A 24,860-nucleotide genomic window follows, 5' to 3' on the forward strand; every position below is an offset into this window, starting at 1 on the left:
GACTACAGCAGCAGAAGACCACAGTTTTTTTTTACCACCTCTACCTCTTTATTCAGTGTCATGTGTGCCTGACAAAGTGTCATGTATATATAGTGCATATTGAAAAGTTTATTGTATAAAAACAGAACACTCGCCTGTCAATCGAGTGTCTGGTGTGAAAAGGATGTAAAATCTAGATTTGCTGTGATATACAGTGAATCCAAACTATATAAAATGTCAGTCCGTCATTCTGTATGAATTGTTTATGTTTTTGATTTACTTTGACAGCAAAATCCATTAGAAGGAGGGAGGAAAGGGTGGTAGGATGGTTACATCATTTAAACTTTCAGTTATTCTCAATGGATTTTTTGGTTTGACAAAGTCACTGCTCAGACACACCGTTATTAAAACCAGTTACCTGTTTTGATGATGAGATTAATTGGTGTACATCTGCTTTGGCCACAGAAGTCCCAATGTGTAGAGCTGGTGTGAAGAGAGCATCAGAGTCACTGCTGCATCAATCTTCCCCCAGATAAAATGCCAGCAAAAGATAGAAGCACAGGTGTGACGATACACCCACTGGACCAACCGTGAGTATTTTCAGCTGTCAATCACGATAGCTGACCATAATGTTATCAAATAACACAGGTGTAGCAATACTACATTGAAAAACTACATTTCCCTAAAATGACAGGACAGGATTTTTTTGAGTATTTTCATGTGGTTTTTCCTGGTTAAGTAAAGGTTGAAAATAAAAATAATTTTATTTCTATTTTGGGAAAGATGTATTTAATGTGAATTTAGTTTGGCTCCACCAGCTAACTTGAAGGGTCAGGTTTTATGACCAATACTCTAGACTGCCACCAGGGGGCAGTCCAGATTTTGTTGCTTCAAGAGCTGACAGCTTGCTTATCTTTATGTAAGAAGTACTGTATTAGCTCAGTGCATGGAAAAAATTGATAAATCATTAAAAAAAGACAAGCAAGCGTACAACAGTGAACAGCTATATTGCTTTATTATCTATGTTATTTATTTATCTACTCAAGCATACATATGTATGTATGTATGTATGTATGTATGTATATGTATGTATATATATATACGTGTGTGTGTGTGTGTATAGCACTATCTATTTGTTGTTTATGAATTTAAATTCAGAACTCGGTGTCAGTGGAAAATCAGTGCAATTGAACTTTAAACTCTCCCTGTCAGGTGACTAGAGATAAAGTGCTGTAAGGGGCCCTGTCCCAACAGTAATAGAAATGCAACTCACATTATGCTATACACACATGAGAAAACAATATCCAACACCTTCTAAATGCATGCTGCATTTTTGTTAATTGTCCTTTACTGTAACCTGAACTAGGGCCCAGAAATCCCAGGAGTGAGAGCACAGACAGAATTTGAGGAGAGATTTCTGAAAAGAAGAGAAAAGTGAACAGACTGTATAATTAGTCATCAAGTGGCTTTTCAGGTTCCACAACAGATTTTTTTTAGAGCAGAGGGACGGGCAGGCTGGTAAGGCTAGGTTTCTTTCAGGAATGTCAGCATGTAACAGGTTGGTGTAGAGAGAGGGACGGAGGGAGTGAGCCAAACAGGGGAGGGACTAAGAGCAGGAGAGGGAGAGAGTCATAAATACAATAATTACAGCTCAGGCAAAAATAAGCGTCACAGGTTGCCAGCGTATCTAACAACACTGCTGTAACACTGACAGGAGGGACACAGGCTCTGGGAATTACCTCTCTTTTCTCTGACTTGCTGTTTGTACTTGGATTTACTTTTTCAACAGAGTATTTCTTTTATTTTGAAGCATGGATTGGCTTTTGGATTCTGGCTAATTATGACAAAGTTGTTAATCCTTCCGTTAATGCCAGCGTTCTCGTAGGCAGATATTTATAGCAGACAAAAATATAGCAGACATTTATCATGTCTGTGATTGCCCTGTTCAGGGGGAAGTTAGGGCAGAAGACACAGGACACGTCAGGGAAGCATCAAGCTGCTGCGACTCAGCCGAGCCATGAGGAGGACGATGACGAGGATGACTCCAAAGTTGGTTTCAGCAGAGAACCCATCCGAAGGAACTCACGCTTTTACCGGTCGATGAGGAAAAAGAGGAATGTTTCATCTGATCGACGGGGAAGTAAGAGAACAGCAGAACACTTAAAGTTATATTTTCTCATCTGTATGTCAGCTGACATTTTAATTCAAAGGTTTTTGCACAGGCTTCGTTGAAGGGCATAGTGAGTAATTGAGTGCCATCTCTGCTTTGGTAATGGATTTAATTTGGCTCCCGTGTGGTTGAAACTAATTGCTTATGTTTGTTCCATTTACATTTGAGGTAGTTGTCACTGAAAGTGGAACAAAGGCTTGGTACTTCAATGCTTCACTAGACTTATTCATAAATACAACCTGAGAAACTGGTTCTGTTTAAACAGCACAATAACACCTGAAAGTTCCACATGTCTCTTGTCTGGCATTTTCAAGCAAACAGCCTGAAGTGTGTGTGTCTGCAAGTGCGTATGTGTTTTCAGCACCTGACATACTGCTGAATATTGAAGTGAAAGTTTTCATCTCCTAATCTGCTTTGGACTTAAAGTACATCAATACTCAACAGCCTTGAAGAGGAACCGTCACACACGTGAATAATGATTGAACAATAGTGACAAATCATTTAACCATTTGTCTCAAATGTATTGAAAATGTCTACCTGCATCGCACCCTTTTCATAAAACCACACCAAATGCAACAGTAAAGCGTTTGAGCTTAGACTTTGCCCAGATAGGCCTTAAGGGAGGGATCAAAGTAATTACTTTAATACATAACTACCATGATCACTGATGGTAAGGAGGAAACAAACCAGTACAGTGTGTTTTTAATGGTTGTTGGATTATGATTGTTTCTAAACCTTTAATTATTCAGTTAATAACTATCGTGAATTTATGTCTTTTTTTTTTAGCTTTGTTCTTTGCATTTCAACAGTGACACAGTGTGATCATATGGCATTTGGATGGTAATTCATAGCACATATACAAATGAAGATGTAAGTGTCTTCTGTGTTAAATGTAATTAACATTTCATTCAGAAAAGACTTCAATTGACAGTTGACAAAAGATCAGTGAAGAGATTTGGATGTGCATAGATAAAACAAAACAGAGTAAGAAGAGACAGTACTCGTCTGAAAATAAGGATTCTTGTAAATCAAAATATGAAACACTGTACGGTCAACAACAGAGAAGAGGACTTATTGATCTGTAAATGATAAACAGGGTAATGAGTGCTAAATTAATTATGGCATAGAAGTAGAAGATGTTGTGAGAACCTGGTATTTAGAATATTTATGAATAAATAAACCATCAGTGAACATCCAAATGTCAATAAAAGGCCATGCGACCGAACAGAAATGAATACATTGGAATAAAAGAAGCTCAGGTCAGACAAAAACATCACAATAGAAGCATTGAACAGACCCAAAAGGAAAAAAAGAGAGAAATCAGGATTTCACTACAAGAAAAAAAACAATGCAATCAGTAAGAGGACATATTTAGAAAATGTAGTCTTAGTGACTTCTTGAATTTGACACAGTTCTCAATATCCAAAGGCAGCTTATTCCACCTTTACAAAAACCATATAAAGAGTGTGTGACGCTGGGGTAACCGAAATTCCACTGGTCACTTGGTGTGTTAAATACCTTTGGCAAAAACCTGCCCAAAGTACTGAATATTTGTTCAAATCACATTATGCATTAATTGGAGGAGATGATATTCACTCTTTTGCTTCCATAGTTAGCCATGATAACTTGTTGTGCCTCTGGCCATGTTTGATCAGAATGAACAATTTAAAGGTCGTCTCACTGCTCTGTTCTGAGCTATTTGGAGTTTCTTATAAGGTGTTTACCGTCAGCATTTTATCAAGCAACTGGGCCGTGTTCCAAATGTGCTAGCATAAATGACCTGATAACATCAGTCATAATGGACAGTGGGATGTATGATATGATATATATGGTGTAATATTATTATTATTATTGTATACATATGTAGAACACATTCTTGCAATTACAATGCCTTTACCCATTTTTGATCGGACCAGGAAAGCAAATTGTCCAGTTTAACTCCCAACAGTTTAGGTTCATCAATTAACAAATTCAGTATAGTTGAAGTAAGGACATTTTTATTACCAAAAACAATACATTTAGTTTGAGCTATGTTCAGAATGAATGTGTTTGTTCTCACGCATCTGATTATGTTTTGAAGTCTGGCATTAAGATATTCTCCCAGCTATGCTAAAGTGTGCGAAGTAGTAAATAAAGTAATCGGCATAATCACTACATTGGCATTTCTAACAACTGATGATAAGTCATTTCTAAAAAAAATAAAAATAAATTAAAGAGGACCCAAGCTGCTCCCCCGTGGAGCACCACAAGATACATGTGTTTTTAGAAAAACTGCCATTGAAAAATACCCTTGTCTTTTATAAGAAAGATACCTTTTTATCCAAGCAAGGGCTGAGTGAAAAGTTGTACTTTTTAAGCTTCAAAATACTTTGATCAGTGACATCAACAACAGCTCTTGAAATCCAAGAGCACAGCTCAACAAGTTTCCCAGCATCCATGCTGATGTTGGTATGCCAAGATAAATACGTTTATTTGTTTTCAAATATTACCAATATGTTAAATGAACTAATACTGCCAAGCTGAATAAGTGAGTGCATGTGATTTGTGATAAACCAGCACCAGTTATATGCATGACTTCATGTAAATCAGGCGTCAGAGATCTTCACTGTTAAAAAAGCACAAGTGTCAAAGCCAGCATAGAATGATTGAGCAGAATAATGCTTTAAGCTGCTCCAAAGATGATGCATATTAAATGATACAAATGATACAACTGTTGCATCTGCACAAAGCATTTATTACTTTTCTAGTCTTGATGGCCACTCGGAGGATTTTACACTTAAGGTTTGCAATGTACCCATCAGCATTTAGACGACAGTTTGTGCATGGGTTCCTTCAAAATCATGCAGACTAGTGTTCGGTTAAATGAAGACTGCGTGAATCTGTTTCTCTATGTCAGAGTCCAGAGATGGATTTTGTCAGCTGGGATTGGATTCAGCTTCCCCTGTGAGCTTCAGCAGGATTAGTGGTAGATAATAAATGAAGGGCTGTGCATTTGATCTGATTTATAGTGTATAATGTAGATTTCTGCCTAAAGAAAATATATAATCCTCTTCAATTCAATACAGCTCTGTAGTCTACTGCACATTTAAAGATGTCTGCAATTTTGGACTTAATTTCATTACTGTAACATTTGACATATTTGACCCAGCGCCACACACACTCTGGTTTCCCTGACACCACTGTCTCCAGTAGCAGCAGCTCGGGTGTGTTCTTGCCCCCACCCAGTTGACACATTCCTGAATCTCTAAAGCATTTCTTTTTTTGCCTCCACCTTTTGTCTTACTACTTTTTTTTTTATTGTAGTCACTGTCCTTTGTCACACTTATTACATCAACTGCAGCAGCAACATGTTGATGTTGATGGTCTTTTATTGATGAAGTCTCTGCTGTTGTCACCAAATACATGCACCTGAAATTTATATATATATATATATATATATATATATGTAAATATATGTAAATATATATATATATATATATATATATATGTAAATATATATATATATATATATATGTGTATATGTATATGTGTGTGTGTGTGTGTGTACACACATATAGGTGTTTTGTTTATGCCTTTGTTTTGCCGCACACTTAAATGCCACCCAAATTATTAATCAAGTCAAACAATAGCTGTGTGACTTATGACATAGAGGAAACTACGGCATGGAACAAAACTTCTCTCTCTCTTTTTACGGCTCCCACGCAATATACAGCAGATCCCCAGGTTGATTTCTTAATCACCTAGGGCAGAAAGACATCAGAGTGAGCTTTGCCCAAATAACAACAGAATACTGGAGCAGTGTTGATTGACTTACCTGTTGTAAAGAAAAGAAAACACAGGAATACAGGAATCTTACATGCCTCCATAACATAAACAAGAGATAACAGTTCACAACAAAAAGGCTTTCTCACCCCGACAGCTTCTAAGACTGTTACAACATTTACAAAAGGCTGTTTACAATGGATCATACACTAAACTAATGAACACATGGTCACAAAGTGTGCACATGTACATCACTTTTTAATTAGCACAACATCAGCCTCTGTTGGTTTATTGATGCCTCCCTCAGATTTATTTTGTTGCTTTGGTCTTTAAAAGCCTATGTTTGGAACATAAACTTAGTGATCCTGGGAGCACTTGACCAATAACTCCTGGTTAGCATCTCGCATACAACCCTACTTTAAAAAAACACACCACCTATTACTTTAATGGCTGACATTTCCCTTATTAAGTGAGGAAGAAGAGGACAAGAAGGAACAGAGATTTGGAGGATAAAGACATAGGTTGATATGGATCAGTGTAGTTTGTTAACTTTTGCACTAGTATACACTTGTATTTGATCACATTGATATTGTTGATGTAAGAGCAGTTCTGTTCGACAGGACATATGACAGTATGATTTTTTTGTTTTTTTACTGAATACTATGGCTGTACCAAAACTCAAAGGCTGCAATTTGTAGGTGAATTAAAAAAAAAAAAGTAGCACATGCATGTTGGTAGTGTAAAATAATTATTTATATTTTATTGGTGTCTTGGTGGTGGCACTGCTCCATCTTGTTTTACATTTATAGCATGGTAAATAATTACTGAATTGTCAATTTTATATGATAAATGATATGAGTAAGTGTTAATGCGTCACGAACACTGACACACTCCCCAAAACTCGCTTCCTCAAACCCATGGAAACTGACTGATTAATTCTTTCATCGGAAGCAAAATCAAACAATAATTTCTAATCCTTCAAAAATCATTTAAAGTAAATAGCTGTGTAATAAACAGGATAATGTACAGTGGGGTAAGGATCTCATAACTATTGTACATGATTAAAAAGACAAATTTCTCTTGGTCTCTCTCTCTCCAGCTTCTCCCAGGCGTGATGTGGACCACAGTCCATCCAGCAGAGCAGGTGTCACCAACGCCAATTCTCCCTTACCCCACAAATCACCTTTGTTGCCTAACTCTAGACGGTAAGTCTGCATGCCTTCACTGCCCAACCCAACAAGTGAACACAAAAACACGCCCAAGACACAAGCAAAACATTGAGAGCTTATGTAAACACTGCCATGCACCACTTTTATACATGCTCGGTAATCAAATGTAATCAAATGTCTGTGATAAGCATACAGGTCTGGTCCAATCACAGCTGCTCAGTGGCCCCGTGCAGAGAGGAGGCTGTGACTCAGAAGGCAGAGTGGGTCGTCCACAAACCTGAACCCAGCTACTCCAATCTTGTGTCAGTATGTCAATGGACAAGACACTGAACCCAAACTGTCCCTGAAGATTTAACCTTTATTTAACCAGATAAAATACCCATTGTGATCAAGATCACTTTCACAAGGGTGACCTGGCCAAGAAAGGCAGCAGGACACATCATAGTTAATAAAAACAGGGAGATAACAGCTACAAAACAAACATTGGAACATAAAAGTGCAAGTAAATAGAAGAATAAAGTGCAGGCATTATGGTTGCACACTCTTCGAAATAAAAGTGCGAAGTAGAACCATATAAGGTTATTTGGCTTGTCCTCATAGGAGAACCCTTTTTGGCTCCAGGTAGATCCAGGTTTTTATAAAGGTTCCACCTGGAACTCTTTTGGAGGGTTCCACCAAGAACCCTTTTAAAACCCTTTATTCAGGAAAGGGGGTTTAACGGGTTCTCTGGATCAAAATGATTCTTACTGGAACCATTAGTGTTACCAAGAACCCTTGAAAAACTATTTCCTGAAGAAAGGGTTTTTCCAGAAGCAAATGGTTCCAGGTAGAACCTCAGCCCTTGTAGAAGAACCCTTTTGGAACCCTTATTTCAAAGAGTGCAGTAACAATTTAAGAACACAGGCACTGTTCAGTGGATTAATGTTGTCGGTCTTTTAAGGTAGCGGAACGCTCCCAGTGACATAAATGTTGGCAATTTAAGATGCAGCCAACTATCAGAGTGTGAGCGTGATAGAGAGGCAATAGAGAGAATGAATGTCAGGTGTGATGTACATTCAAGAGTGACCCTCATCAACCACAACACCTGCAAACATGTTGATGCTCAGAACCATCAATTTCTCATTACTTCTTACATTGTTACATGAGTACTTACACCACCTCATTACCTCATTGTATTACATAACATTTTTGCAGTATTCAGTACCATACTATTGCATGCGTACACTCACGCACTCACCGTCTACCGCTTTATTTTCCACATGAGGGTCACAGGGAGTGCTGTATTCATACATTCATACATATAGTATTGCTTTATTCACTGCTGCTCTATTGCAGTACTCAGTCTTCACATGACATTACTTCATAGTAAATTGTCCCACAGTATTCAGTACTCCATTATTACATTATATCCCAGTATTCACATTACATTACCTCATTACTTTATATTTCATCGTTCAGCACTACATTTCACACTACCACTCATCACTGCATTATTACATGATACCTAAGTACTCAGACCATTACCTCATTACCTTATAGTACATTTTTACTGTTCTACGCTACATTATTACATGAGAATTCAGTACTTGTTTCACCCTAATACCTGAGAATACAGTAGCCATATTTATAAAAGTGTATTGAGTTTTTACATTACATTACCTCAATGAAGTTACAGTATCCAGTACTACATCATGATATGAGTGTGCCATATTTTATTTCATAATGTTACATTTTAACAATAATAAAATAAAATTTTACATTATTTTCTGATTACTCAGTACTACAGTCAATACTAACTTGTGGGGCAGACCACACCCAACTTCAAACTCAGTTTTTTTCGATCTCACACTCATACTTCACACCTTCACACCTGTGTGACGATTGGTTGTGACGCTATTGTGGTGACAAATCTTTCCACAGAAAGTCAAGTAGTGACGTGTAACAGAGAGGTATTTACAGAAACACTGCAAATCGACTTTGGTTTGCAATGTGTTGATCAGGACTGTTATGATACTATTTAGGTATTTTCAGGTGTTACCAAGGTATCATTGGTGCTTTTGTTGTCAACTATCTTATTTCAGTTGTTGCCTCTGAGGAACATCTGAGGTGGTCTTAGGGCTAGGAACATAGTATGGACAGGAAACTATTCTGTGAAATGGTCATCAAATGACTATTAATGCACCAGGTTAATTTCTATATACATATTCATGCACATATGTAAGCTATGTTCTCTAAGAATTACTGCATGCAGTTTTTTATATGATCTCTGTCATGTCTACATATTTGTACAGAAAAAGGTCCCATCTAATGCATCTTTACAACCAAGTTGGACAGGAAACTTAAATGTCCCCTCAAAAAATTCACTGGTCACTATGAAATTTACATTTTGACCCTTTATACCATAGAAAATCTATACTGTACTTAATGAAAGGGATGGTAACTTATCTCTATTCAAGGTTAGTTACTGGATCAACTGTGGATTTTCTTCTTCTACCCACTGTAGGTCTCAGTAAGAAGAAGAGCTTCTTACTGATAAACCGACATAAACCGATGCATATCCACAAAAATCACACATAAAGCACCTCCTACACACAAACTAATTATGTGTGGTGAGCATGTAACTTAAGCCCAGCAGTGCACATGGTTGTCAAACCATTACTTTTCTAATTCTCCTGACCATGTGGTATTTTTATTCTTTACAAATAAGTATGAATCACTGATATGTTTTATTGTATTTACTTGAGCCATTATTTCCACAGAAATCTGTAATCTTTCCCTTTTGTCCATACCTGTAAAGCACTTTCTAATAATAATGTATGAGATATTACTAGTGCAGTACTACTACCCATTATCTAGCATTTCTTATCCAAACAACATCCAAGGTGGCATTGCACACACTGGGGCCTACAGCAGTGTATTGCATTCGCTTGGAAAAAAATTGGTGCAAAGAAAGTCTGTCTCTTAATTGCATGATTGTCGAATGGTTTGCTTGACAGACAGATATCAGTAAAACTTCCAAAAGGTGCCGCCTCTGCCCCATCTCTCACAAAAAGCCTGTCAAGTGAAGTGTTTGACACTTATGCAGTTAAAAGACGGACGGACAGACAGACATTCCTTGCAGATAGATAGATAGCAGTAATGGGTTAAAATGTACAGCCAGATCAGTGGGACAGGACGGCTATTCTATAGCGTCAGAGATTGAGAAACTTGCTGATGCAACAGTAAAAATGCACTTGTCCTTTGACTTTGACAGGTTTATTGGATGGCAGAGCAGACACAAGTATGAACTTGTATACCAGCGATTCAGGGTGTATGTGCATTCATTTATGGCAAACTGTACGAGTTGCTATGAGGCTTGTGAATGTGTGCTCAGGTTCCCAGTGAGACAGGTGTGCACATGGTTTCATAAATCTGCAGGACAGAATGTTCCTTTTTTGTTGTAAGGTTTATACGTGTTGCTGGTTGTTTACGCTTTGGTTTTGTTGTTGTGCTGGTTTGTTTGGTGTTTATAGGCCGTTTCGTTGTGGATTATGTCCTTGTACAAAATAAATACCCTTGACTTTAAGCAAACAAACACATCTGTGAAAATTAAATAAGACATTTATACACATGTTCATAGAGTTTCAGTTTGGTGAAGATGGCTGCTGTATACAGTCATGTGCAGAAGTCTTAGGCCCCCACTAGCTTCGTTGTTGACCTGGCTAATGTTTGTTTTGTCTGTCAAATTTGGTGCATGTAATACTAGAGCATGTCTTGGATAAACATGGAGTAATAGGCCTTTCGACGAACACAGTTTTGACATGAATTAAGGTTCCACTGCAGGTTTAACTAGAGCCGGATTCCTACTAATGTTTAAGTGTAAGGATAGGTCACAATAAATACTTGACGATTTAGCGTGTAGAATCTGTTTTTTTCTTCTGAACTGTTCTGTGAATTCAATAATGAACACATATTTCCTCTTTTTCTCTGGTTGTATTCAATTGAAGATTCTTTTTTTGCTGTTGACTGTAGCCCTCAGCCTTAACCAATTCTCCATCATTCCAGAACTGTGTTGCCAAGCAATGGTGATTCCAGAAGCAGACATGCTCGGTACACCAAGGATGCTGTGGATAAGAGAAGAGAAGGTGTGGGTGGAGGAAGTGCGGACATATCGGCAGCCTCCGACAGCCAGCATAGAGATTTAACAGATGACAGGACCTCTTACCGGATTCACGACGTTCATAGTGGAGAAATAAAAAAGCTCTCAGAGAAAACAGCTGCAGCTTGCACTGTGCAGGAGGTCAGAGGGACAGACATGAGCTCACAACAGCCCAGTTCTAATGGAGCAGACCGGGAGTACTTCAGTCGCAGGTAATGGAGGGGTGTCAAGGACAAAAACATTGAAAGATTATTTTTTTATATCTTAAACTGTGGTTTTGTGGTTAACAAAAGATACAAAAGACAAAAGAGGGAAATCAAAGTGATGTATTTGTTTGTAATCAATCTGTTTTGATTAAATGCTTTGCAAATTATGAGAAATGTGACATTGGAATGGCTGTGTAGTGATTCTGTTTGGTTGCACAGTGACTGTAAAAAGACAGATTGATATATATCAACACATAAAAGAATATTACTGTAAAACCATAGTCCTAAGGCTCGTGCTGTATGTGTTGTTAGAGGAGACTGAGAAGAGCATTCGTCATTGTAAATCTGTGTGCTTGAATGTGCCAACAGCACTGCTGCATGATTCTGTAACAGTAAAATGAAGCATAAAGTGATTATATCCATTCCTCTGCATGCCCATACATGGATTTCCTATTTTGTCTCCTTTATTTCAGGTTGCTGAGCAATGGACAAGGCTCTCAGACAATCACCCACAGCCTCAACATCATCAAAAACATTGGTGAGCAAAAGATCGTTAAAGGGTGAGGGTATCGCATATATTCCACCCACTTTATCCGCCTCCAGAGAAGCGGTTGCAGCAATTATCTCTTCATTGTGAACAGAATAGATATGACGGATACGGATGAATGGCAGGTTACTTAAAAAAAGGAAAAAAACAACAACAATTCATTAACCAACTACATTGCACCTGTTACTAATATCTTTGATCCATTCATCAAGGTCAAGTGCCTCTCTAAGCTGATCGGCAGTGTTGACAGTCTGCTCACCATACTTCAGTGTTTACATAGGCTAAGGCTTATTTGCAGGGATCAGTCCACATTTACTTAAGGCAGCAATTTATCTGCATGACTTCCAACACTTGAAAATGAAAAAGAATAGAGATGTAGTGTATGAAATGGGGCGCGTGCGTGTGCCACTCTTATGTAATTTCTCAGTCCACTTCTACGCCCACCAATGCAATCTGCAGTATATGACTGAGGGAGATTATGCAACCGGCTCCAAAGTCACCTTCACTCTTCTTATGCACACAACCAACATTCCCTGTAAAGAGCATCTGTTCTTATCAGCAAACTTTCAACCCACCTGAAACTTGGAGAGCGAGACGTTTTTTATGTGTCTGTTCAACCTCCGCACTGACTGCAGTGCAGCTTTACTGCACTGTTTGAGCGCAAACACATTTGAAGTCCTGCCCACTTCTGTGCATGTTTTCTTATGTCACTGTCCTCACAAAATGTCCCATAAAAAACAGACTGCATGCTTTATTATAAAACTGAAACATTAAGCTGGTTTGTTTTATGACAAAAACTAAAAATGAATGCTCCTATTTTTAATAAACAAATGTTACCAATCCACCATTTGATTCCTAAAGGAATCATTAGTTTTATTTAGAATGTCAAATAATGTTGAGTTGTTACAGTGGGAAATACTAGTCATGTGATACAAGTTGAGATTTCTGGCTCAGAGTGCGAGAAAAAAACATTTTAAGTTAAGAAAAGGACTTTTAACTCAGCAGGAGAAAAGAAAAATACTATAAAACCTTTCCTGATGAGATGTAGTCACCCAGGCTTTTCCCAAACACAGGAACAAATCCCATGTGTGCTGAATGCCTGACATATTTTCTTTCTTACCCTCCAGCCTTCTTGTACCAAGAGTACCGGGATACTTCCAAGCAGCAGGAGATTGAGCAGCGGCGGCAGCGTGACAACCTTCCTCCCGGGGTAACGACCGGGACCTCTGTGACTGAGCCCGGTGTTGTGTCTCCACCAGCACTCCAGCTGCAGCTGAGGAACAGCGCTCGCTCACTGAGCTTATGGCAAAACTTGGAGGCCGTGCAGGCCAGTGGGCTGCTCACTCGGTTACTGCAGAAAGAAATCATAATGCAAGAGGTTAGTTATAATTTAACATTCAACATTAGGTTGACACAAGATGGTGGACATCAACTTTCAGTCACCTACAGCAAATTGTGTTGTGAAGGCATGGCTGCATGATTCAGCATGTCATTTTCAATCAAAACAATGATTTGTGAGTGACCTTTGTCTTCCCCTTTCTCTCCCCAATTTCCTTCTCCACTGTCCTGTCCAATAAAAGGAAAAAAACAACAACCCAACAACAAAAAAACATATTTTTATGACATTTGGAAGCAGCAAGAAATTGTGGGAATAGTCTTGTCTTTTTTATTTTCCTGTGCATTTGCCAAATACACACAAAACAATAATTATTTTTTTCAAAATAAAGAAAGAGAGAAAACACATTGGCAAATTAAGTGCGGAATATTTCCTTCCTCACTCAGAGGGCATAAAATCAGGGACCTAAAGTGGCTGATGACCAAAATGCAATGGCCTGTGTCATTGAATAGAAATGCTCATTTATTTTGATTTAAAGAGTGTTGTAAACAAGTTAACTTAGTTAACTAAGTGCACTACATTAACATAAATGACATATATAACGTTAATTAAGGCTGAAATGTTACATAATATCCTAGCACTACTGACTGCAAATTTGTCCCAGTGGTCACGTGAGAAATCATATTCTGTCACATAGACGATGATAATGTGCAAACACGGTTCGTCACATTTTCTATGATCCCCATTCAGACTCAATATAAACATTTATCCTCAGTGATCTGAAGTGGACAGTAAGTATAGGTCTGAACTGAACCAATGTTCCCTGTATGCATTTTCAGAATCAATCAATCAATACACTCCAATTTAGTACAATACCATCCTCAAGATGCATGTTGGGTTTTTGTCCAGAGTAGATTTTTTAATTTTCCCAGCACTTGAAAGCCAAACCAAAAGCAAAATACAATATTTGTACAATAATGTTGAACTGTGTTGTTTCAAAGGTGAGCTTCTCATATTTGGTGTGACACAGCAAAATCAGTGCAACTGCATAACAAACTCCAACCTGAGCAGCAAATCTCAATCCGCACCCTCACAGAACAGTTCAAATAAAACATGAACATAATTACCTCCCTTTTATGACAGGGTTGTTGCCTTAGTATGGCCTATAGAGTATATATATCTATAAGAACAGTACATCTAATTAACTGTCTGTAGTCTCTGAATCACAGATGGCAGCACTAACACACAGCCTTTTGTTTGTTTTTCTGTCTAGGCCATGTTTGAGCTGGTTACCTCAGAGGCATCCTACTTCAAGAGCTTGGAGATTTTAGAGACTCACTTCCTACGTAACCCTGTTTTAATCAACACTCTTAGCCAGTCCGACATGCACTTTCTCTTCTCCAACATCGAGGAGGTCATGAAAGCCAGCGAGAGGTAGGACATGACATGACTCTTATTTATTTATATTCTCACAAATCTACACACAATAGGCCTTTTTCTCCATGATGATGGTGTCTTGATATTTCCAGGTTCCTAATGGATCTCGAGCACCGAATCGAGGAGTCCATTTTGATCTCTGACGTGTGTGACATTGTTTACCACCATGCACTGGAGCACTTCAGTGTCTTCATCAAATACGTTATTAACCAAGGATACCAGGAGAAGAACTACAGGCGTATTTTGTGAGTAACTATTATCATCAATTTGTTACGATGTGCTGCCTTCATGCACTTGTTTTACATGCTGCGTCACAAAGTCATTTTTTGTTGAAGCAGATGGTGGTGGTTTATTGTGATGTTCTGACGGTACAGAGAATGTCACTTATTTGAAAGCAAGGAGTCTGTGCTCACACTGCTTGACTCCTGACAATGAATATGCGTATGAGAGTGGGAGACACTGAGCAAGAATAATAGATATAAACCTTTATACGTTGATGTTTTGTTTTATGTCTGGGGAATGCTGTTACTTTTCATGGAACCGGTTTGCGTCTTTGATCGTGACATACGATGTACAGGGTGTGGTTGACTCAAAATATAATGTGTGTGTCCTCTCCATCACCCACACATACCTGATTAAAGAGAGTGACTTTCCCATTATGCACTGCAGAGAACGAGTAGCTCACACGATGACGGATATTAAATAAGTCCGAGGCCTGCCGCTTGTTTTAAAAAACGATATATGAAATTAAGTGTGTTCATAAGATCTTAATGTGTGTGGCTAGTTTTGTAGATTCAGGATTCTTCATTATTCACCCATGATAAAGTGTAGGAGTCATGAGAACCAGGTTTCAATGATTACTTGTCGCACACAATCACATCTGTAGTTAAGCTGTAGAAATGTCAGTTCTGTCACTTCAGGTACCACGTGACAAATACCCAATGACTAATTATTGTGATACATGAGAGGAGGAGGGGGGAGGAGGAGGAGGAGGAGAGCAGTGTTTCCTTCTGTCATGCAGTCTTGTGTATTCTTAAGAGGTTTGCACAGCCATTCATTCCAAGGCAGATTATTTCCAGGCTGCATATCATGAAGCAAAGGCGATTTACTCCCTCACTTCACATTCATTCACACGGGCACATGAACAGCAGTTTCCCATGAAGTCCACCACACGTGTTCAAGGCCAGTTAACTACAGTTATATCACAGAATGTGTGATGTTCTATAACAGCTGACAAATGATTCAGATACAGGACATCACTCAAACAGGGTAACAATCTGTATACTTGGTCTAAAAAAAAAAGGGTTGTTACACATGCAGTCAATCAAAAATATTTTTTTTAAGTATAAAAATCACCAGGTCATATGTGGTCATACAATTTAAAAAAAAAAAAACATCATTGGAACATTGACTGGATTCAGGTAAGTTGAGCTGGCAGAAACTAAAAGGAAAGCAGGGACTACTTTACTGGACTCAGGTGAAACTAATCGGGAGGAGCAGGAAATCTCAGTGGAGGGAAAACAGGGAGTCAAGTTGTCTGAAATGAAAGAGAATGTATGTAACCACAGCAGGAAATTGTATATTATGCCATCACATTTACACTGCTTCTCTGCTGAGCGTTCATAGTTCTACCGTTAAATGATAAAGCTGCTGATATGGGATATTTGTCTTGACCTCAACTCCCCTTGCCTTATTTTGTAAAGGTGTTACTGGTCACAGTAATAATGGCTCGTTTCAGCATGTACCCTGAAACTCAGCCATCATTCATTTGATTGTTTACACCTGTGATTTTTCTGCTGGGAATTGTAAAAAGACAGCTGCTATGCAAAGGGCCCATTTGGTTATTTTTGTCTCTGAGTCATCAAAGATCAAGCAATGATTAATAATGTGTTGGTGGTCTGGCCATTGTCTGTCATGCTATTGTGATTATTATCAGCTATGCTTCCTGGTTCACTAATGGCTCAAAGTGAGTGTTGCTAGGTGTCACCTATGATGTGTGAGTCACTGATAGGTAGTTTGTTGCCAGACAAGTGGTTGGTCTAATTGCAGCCATTTGCAACTGCACAGATGTAAAACACAAAGGAAAGACTACATAAATAAATAAAGTGAACTGCATAACACAAGTAGACACAATGTCATTGAACACTTTTGTCACAGCAAATGAGAGAGAGCAACAATCAGTTCACAGTTTATGTTTTATCTTGATTTAAGTTTTAGGATGCACTGATGCATGAGTGCATCAGTATTATTATACTGTAATATTGTTGGAGCCTGTATGTATGGTTTGGTTGTAATTTTAGTGATTTGAATTATAGACAATGTTGTTTGCAAGTCCTAATGTTGTGAATTAATTCTAGTTCTGAAAAGGTTGACCCACAAACTTGTAGCTGATTTCTATTTGATGGAACAAGTAGACTTTTAGAGACTCTTCTACCATGTGATAGTCGATACTAGAGAAGGATCATTATTCTTCTCTCTACGTTACATAACGTTTCTGTAGGAATGTGCTGAATGTAAGAGAAAGGAGTAAGTGGAGGGTTAAAGTGAACAGAAACCAAACTGAGCTGGTTTAGTGCTGGCAGTTTTCGTAACATTTACTGTCGCTCTGAAATGTACCGTTGACTTTGAACACGCTGAAGCTGCTCTAGCAGTATTTTTGGTTCAGGTTGTTAAAGGCTCATTTGGCTCAGACACATGTATTTTATGGCTGAATTTCTTTGCTACCTTTGGACTGTGTACGGACCCATGCATTGTCATAGCAACATGTGACCTGTTGTTAATGCTGTTTTCTTCATATGTACCAACTTCATTTGGAACATCTTTATCCTCCTGGGGCTAAAAGTAGAAATGTCCACATAGGAATCCACCGTTTAATGCACACAGACTGGAATCGATAAAAGTAGAATGTGTGGTGAGATTGCAAACTTCAGTCTTGAATAAATTGTGAAAATCTAATTTAAAAACACATTGGGCAACTCTTTTGTTTTACCCTGAACTGTGAATCATTTAGACTCCGACTAAACTCTCTTTCATTTTAAGCACTATCACTTAATTGTTATATTGTTATATTGATGAGAAATGAGATATCATCAATCAAATGTTACTTTCGTCAGATGTTTTGCACAAAGCTGTCACATATTTTAATACTGTTTCTGATTAACCCATTGGAGGTATTAAATGGATAGTTCAGGTTTAGTTTGTTTTTTCAATAGGGTGTGTATGAGTTACCTATGGCATGTTGGTGTGTTACATACAGCAGACAGCGTTCAGCACACTGCCTGTTAGTTGTGTGAGATGAAACACCAGGAATATGTTTTATAGTTGTTTTCATGTGCATGTGTACAGCAGAGAAAAATGTGTTTCAATCCTCTAAAAGAAGTCCCCACTGTATAAGAAAACAATATCCTGACTGTATGCTATATTTCTAATATGTTCAGAGGGTCATTATGCTGTCAGACAGCTCTTTTTCTAGGCACAGTATGTTCTCAACATATTCTTGTGCACATAAGGACAACAATGTTGGAAGCTGTGTTCTCTGTTGAACTGCAGCAATTTAGATGTTTGGGTTTTACTTTCAAAGGGCTGACTGACAGCATGGTAAACCACTGAAAGTATTCCAAATATAGGTCACAGTAAGACTTTTTTTTTCTCTTGAGCCTTCCACATTCACACCAAAACAACAAGTAATTCATGTTTTGCTGGGCCTGATTCTGACTGTTTGCAGCAGCGAGTATCGTTATGTTACACACTTCTCACAAGTGTTCCCACCTGCTCACTATAGTGGAAGGAGATTCCCCAACAAAGCGTAAAAAAAAGAGCTTCCAAATGCATTTTTCAATCTGCTTTGCTCTGCTTAACCTGTCAAGGATTTGAACTGACTCACAGTGCCACCTGCTGTTGTGAGGGCGGACACGGGAACATCGCTGCACTGTATTTGTCTTGTCTTTTTAATCATCGGACAGTTGGGGTTTAAAGTTGTGCTCCACAGTAACTCACAGAGGGTGTAAACCTAGATCTAATCCCTGCTAAATTGCTTTTAAATGTGGGTTTTAACTGTGCTTCACATACATATAGTACACTGCTTTTATAAGGCATATCTTTATACTTGTTTGTTCATAATTTGTGGGTTATTTTATCTTGAAGTTTATCCTTCAGGGTGGATGTAGTTTGAGAGCAAGAGATGCTGTGTTATGTGTAACAGTGTAAATACTGCAGCTCCTCAAGAGATGGAAATAAATCTACTCCGTTTAGTTCTTTTCAGCTTTGGAGCTGTAAGACGATCTCCTTGTTCTCTCTGACAATGATGTGGAGACTCATTAACTAAACACTGTGTTGTCTCATTATGACTGTTCAGAGAGGGAAACCAGGCATTTCGGGAGACAATGGCTGCACTGGAGAACCATCCGCGTGTCAGAGGCCTTTCCTTTACGTCCTTCCTCATCCTTCCCTTTCAGAGGATCACAAGGCTCAAGCTGCTCGTTCAAGTGAGTGTGCCAACATGATGCATTTTTAATATGTTGCAGCAATCAACACCGTTGAGGCTGTTTAAATGTGACTTTTTTCTCTTCATAGAATATCCTGAAAAAGGCTGAGGAAAACTCTGAGAGGGAAGCCAGTGCTATAAAAGCTCATCAGCAACTGGAGCAGGTGAGCATCAGCGAGAGTTATATTGGTGTAATATGACTATTATTGTGTCAGTGCGATGCGAAACAAATCGTTTTGGTGAAATTATTACATTTTTATGGTGATCCTTCAGCTCAACAAACACATTCGCACAAGTGCATTTTTGTTTTTAACACCTGAACTGCTATTGAAGAAAATCTGATTGACGCTCTAAACTCTTTAATCACTTTTCAAGAGGATTTGGATTTTCTTGCACTTCTGAATAGACTTTGCTTCTTAGACCTCGAGATGATGACCATTATTTTATATGATCATGAAGGCTGTGATTACATTCTTTACGGCTTTCATTACTGTGCAGTGGTGTGTGACATCCTGATGGAAAGTGTTGGTGTGTTCATTTGATTTTCCTGTGGTTTCGGCAACAAGATTGTTGCAGTTTAGATTTAAAGCGCAGAATGGGGCATCTGTTTGGGGTTTTTAGACTTACTTGTGTCTAGTGGAAGCTTCTTATAGTTTGATGTATTCACCAGTGGTGTGTTCATAAATAAAAGCAAGTGTGTTAGTGATAGAAATGGCACAGGTCAGTACTTAGTCAGTAGTTTATAGTGCAGTCTGTCTCCCTCTACTGGCCCAGACTAATGAGCATGAAGCATAAAACACAGTCAAAAAAAGAAGTGGAAGCACAAAGCAAACACTAGTTACATTTGTTGTACTTAATATTATTGAATATATTGTAAAACATACATTACAGACATGCATTTTATTACATGCGTTATTTCTTAATTGGTTACATTAACCTATATGTAATCAATTACATTCAACTCCCTGGAACGTTTGATGTTGAGTAGCTAGTTTCCAGCAAGTTAGCCTTTTATAATAAAGTTTTCATTTGATTTTTGATGTATACATGTGAAGTGGAACAACTCGCATGATGATTGAATACTGTTGTATGTTTTGGATGTTTGTGTCCTCCTCAGATTGTCAAAGAGTGTAACGAGGGGGTGCGAAAAATGAGCCGCACTGAAGAGCTCATCCGAATTGAGAAAACACTGGAATTCAAATCCAAGGTAAACTATATCTTACTTTCTTCTTTTGTCCCACCATGGCGAAGTTACATACACTCATTTTTATCCTTGCACATTTGGCCTATTAAATGGTATGGGCCTTTGCTGACGTGCTTGGTAGAGAGGGTCAGCGCATTGTGTTAGAACCAAACATTAAGGTTTGTTCCGTCTTATTTTTGGTATGTCACGTACCAAACAGCAAAAATCATTGCTCTATTATAAATGTACTATGCAGTGTTATCTGCGAATATATCAATCATCCTCGTCAGTCGACTAACACAACACCACAACAGTGACAATGTCAATCACCACCAGACACCTACTGAGTGTTGAGAACTTCTTACATTATATTGCTTTGATGTAAACAGTCTTCATTACAGTTGATTATAAAATAATAAAAACAGTGCTATGATAAGTTATCAATGTACATCCTGTAATTCCATTCACAAATGTACATGTATTAGACTTCTATATATGAAATAAATCTAGAAATGAGGTAAAATCATACATGATGACATCATGACAGACAGTAATGCAGATGTAAATTTTACTATGGGTATTTCACATGTTTTATACCCATCTCCATATACACAGAGGATAAATAATGTATATGTAATGACAGTGTAACCATATAGCAATAGCATTCTCAGGATAGGGACATACATAATACAGTATGTTACATATTCTATTTGTGTAAGGCATGTCCAAGGGAGTGTCACTGTACAGTAACTTTAAGTCCACTTTATTTACTGTTATATCTTTAACCCCTGCAGTCCGTGCCCATCATCTCTCACTCACGCTGGTTATTAAAGAAGGGTGAAGTGCAGCTAATGTCAGGACCGAAGACCACTCGAACCATGCGGAGTCGTAAACTCTACCAGCCAGTCTTCATGTTTCTATTTAACAATCTGCTGCTGGTCACCAAGCGGAGCTCCAGGTAAGAAGTTCCAGTCAGAAACAGCTGTCTAAGCAGCAAACATTGATATTGATGAAGATATTGTAGAACTAAACAGGCAAAGATTGTATTTGGCAAGTATTTGGTTAAGTGGCTAAAATCAGTTTTTCCTCATGTTACTTCTGGCAGCCATGTTTTCATAATGTGTCCATAAGTCACACAACCACATAAAAGACCTGAAATATTGGATTATAATGTGCTGTTTTCCATATGAAATTCAGTTTCTGAAATTTTAATTCTTTATCAACCGTAACAGTTTCTAAAGACACATTTCTAAAAACAAGAAACTTTGGTTTCAAACCTCGGTTACCAACTGAGTTGTACACTTCTTTGTCAGTGGGGACAAGTTCCAGGTCCTCGACTGGTGCACGCGGGCCATGTTGAGGACTGAAGATCAAGAAGACCAGGGCCAGCTGCTGGCCAGTGTATTTAATCTGAAACTACTGGAGAACCAAGAGGACCGTGCAGCCAACTACATGCTGAAGACGGCCAGTATGTAAGTACCTTAAGTATGAGGATGGCTGGAGGCATCTATGATTGTAATGTTATGTAATGTTGTAATGAAGAAATTAGTCTCTGTCCTCTTCCAGGCAAACTGACCAATCCCAGTATTTCAAACACGGTTTGACCAAGGAGGTGATAATTTTAATAGATCAAGATGCCTCTTGTTTGTCCTGTATCTGCTGTAACAGCTGGAAAACAACAATAATTAAAGCAAAAACACTTAATCTTATCATGTCAATTTTACATTGTTTATAAATTCCCATTATTTTGAAATTCGATTATGTGATGATGTCCTACAAAATAATACAAATGTTTGGAGATGATAAAAAATAGAAGCTTATAGTGTATCAAAAAAGAGTAAATATGATTTTAGAGATTATTTTAAAGTTGAATATACAGAATGACGAAAGTTGAATAACACGGAGATGTAGTTCTGTTGTTGGAGTTGCACTTTGGGTGTGTACCTAGCTATATGTCACTATTTTGGGGGGTTATATATAAGTATATAAGTATGTATTTTTATTCTGTAATTCTTGAGTGTAGTTTTGTTTTTGTGGAACAAGCTTAAAGAACCATTTTTACTTGTGTCTGCACCGAGTTTAACTCAGAGTATGTTGTGTTTGTGTGACTGAGAAATAGTATCCCTACAACTACAAAGTCAGAAAATCTGTAATCTTATCTCCCAAACGTCTTTTTAATGAAGGTGTTGATTTGATATTAGACATAAATGAAACTGATTTAAAACAAACTACACTATTAATCACTCATTACAGATGTGCAGCTCATAGTTATGCGTCACAAAAATTTAACTGTATGGGCCGGAGGCTAAAAGTTCATGATTTGGGAACACAGAGCCAACACAGTGGGATCATTTTCATCTCTTAATTTAGTTTTTTTTTGACAAAGAGCAAATGTGTAGAATATGTCTTGTAAACAAACAAAATAATGTTTCCTTGCACAGGAGTGACAAACTGCGATGGATATGTGCTCTCACTCCTAACCGACGCACTCGCTTTATGTCCAGCACCAGTGCACATCAAGCAGGTGAGACACAGCATCACGCTGACATGTGACGCATGATCAGTCGTCGCCATCAAGGCCTGTATATATGAACTCAGTGTGTGTGTGTGTGTGTGTGTGTGTGTGGTCTTTAGACTCTCCGCAGGTGCAGTGTATTCAGTCGTATTCTTCCCAGGAGCCAGATGAACTCTCCATTGAGATGGCGGATGTTTTGAACCTCCTGGAGAGAACAGACGATGGTGCGTATTAGTACTTCTCGGCTCAAATTAAGTTAAAGCTCCAGTGTGTGAGAACTGGTGAACTCTAATGGTGAGTCAGCAGATTGTAACCAACATTGCCATTACAGATAACATGTCACTGATCATTTGTGTAGTAAGCGTCTGCTCCAAACCACAAAAACACACACTCTGGCTGGTTTTTCTGTTCAGGCTGTTGTAGAAACAGCAACACAACATGAAAGCCTCCTCAAAGCAAGCCCTTTAAGAAAAAGTTCATATAAAACGCTTATTTTAAACTTACAGAAACCAAACATTTTTAACATTGAAGTGATTATACACTTAATATATTAATGGGTGATATATTCAGTTTGTGCCAGTAAACCCTCCTAAACGTTCTTCACATACCAGAAAGCATATAAACTGTTTCCTCGACCTTCCTTGGCTAATGCATTGGGTTATGTGGGCGGAGCCATTCTTCTTGATTTGCATATTAAACTTATTCTTCAAAACATGAAAGGCTTGTCTGATTGGGCTGCTGTAAACATGTCAACACAAGTTCCTTAAGTATTAAAGGCTAATTCTAAGGCTACGAAAACTGATTTTTAAAGGTCACATAGAGTGGTCCTGTTGCACATAAATGTTAGTTATGGAGGTCTACTTACATATATTAACTTGTTTTTATGGTCAAAAACCTCCTAGTTGCTGTAAACGAGCCGATTGAAATCCTCTTTTCTCACGCTCTTCATCAGTTGAGATATTTCAGAGTGAACTTTCACCACCAGAATACAGAGGCTTGTGATTGGCCAGAACTATTCAGCACACCCGCTCTCAGAAGCGCAGCGCCCCCCTCTGGAACTGGTGCATCTGGTGGATGCACTGCTCCTCATTATCAAAACATTGTTTTAACAATGTTTAAAAATAGCTTCGTCACGACTCCCCGCTGCAGTCCCTTTTATGACTTTGACCCGGAGTCAGACTCAGAGTCAGAAGACACTGTCGCTCGTGAAACACCTCCACAATGGACGTTATTCTTCTTCTGCCGTTCAATGTACGCAACCGGATGTACCTGGACGAGTGCCCAGAGCAGGACGATCTGCTGTTCAGGAGAACCGTTGCTTACGTAACTATTACGGGATTTTCAGCCCCGAGATTACAATAAACACAGCGTTCTCAGCAATGGCTGAACTGTTTGTTTCGAACCTTCAGGGCTTCTTAAACAAAGTAATGACGCAGATACACACGAGTTCCACTTTAATGGAAAGTGATTATACACATATACAAACATACTTATGCATAGTATATTCAATTTCTGCCAACAAAACCCTCCTAAATGATACACACTGGACCTCTAAGAAATACAAAAAAAATCAAATTGAATTATCACAATAGTAGCCTAATATGAGGACCCTTCATGTGCTCATGTGTTTTAAAATGTCATCTTCTGTGTTTTTGCTTCTTCTCTATTTCAGGCTGGATGCTGGGTGAAAGGCTCCACGACGGTGAGAGGGGCTGGTTCCCTAGTCGCTTAGTGGAGGAGATTCAGAGCAGAGAGGTCCGAGCTCAGAACCTGAGAGAGGCCTTTAGGATCCAGCAAGCCCAAGAAGGTGGAGGAGGCCCACAAACTGCAACCAGGGCTGCGCTGGGCAGAGCAGGGAGACGCACCGCAAAGGTGTCCAGTTTCTCCACTTCTTGGACTGATGAAATGGGGGGAAGCAGTGACATGAAGCAGTGA

The 24,860-nt window shown here is 38.5% G+C and overlaps 1 protein-coding gene across 1 annotated transcript; it reads left to right on the forward strand.

The window, feature by feature from the left end:
- Positions 1–1,905: 1,905 nt before the first annotated feature.
- On the forward strand, positions 1,906–24,860 carry ngef (neuronal guanine nucleotide exchange factor; the record flags this gene model as incomplete). The annotated part of the gene is given in 16 exon segments (XM_083886886.1): positions 1,906–2,119; positions 7,011–7,116; positions 11,092–11,101; positions 11,105–11,430; positions 11,898–11,962; positions 13,099–13,349; positions 14,581–14,741; positions 14,837–14,989; positions 19,099–19,228; positions 19,317–19,391; positions 20,345–20,434; positions 21,205–21,368; positions 21,724–21,882; positions 22,852–22,934; positions 23,045–23,149; positions 24,598–24,860. Coding segments are annotated over 16 exon segments (2,355 nt in total).

The sequence above is a fragment of the Microchirus variegatus genome (genome assembly GCF_963457635.1).
Source record: "Microchirus variegatus genome assembly, chromosome: 3".
In the NCBI taxonomy this organism is placed as follows: Eukaryota; Metazoa; Chordata; class Actinopteri; order Pleuronectiformes; family Soleidae; genus Microchirus; species Microchirus variegatus.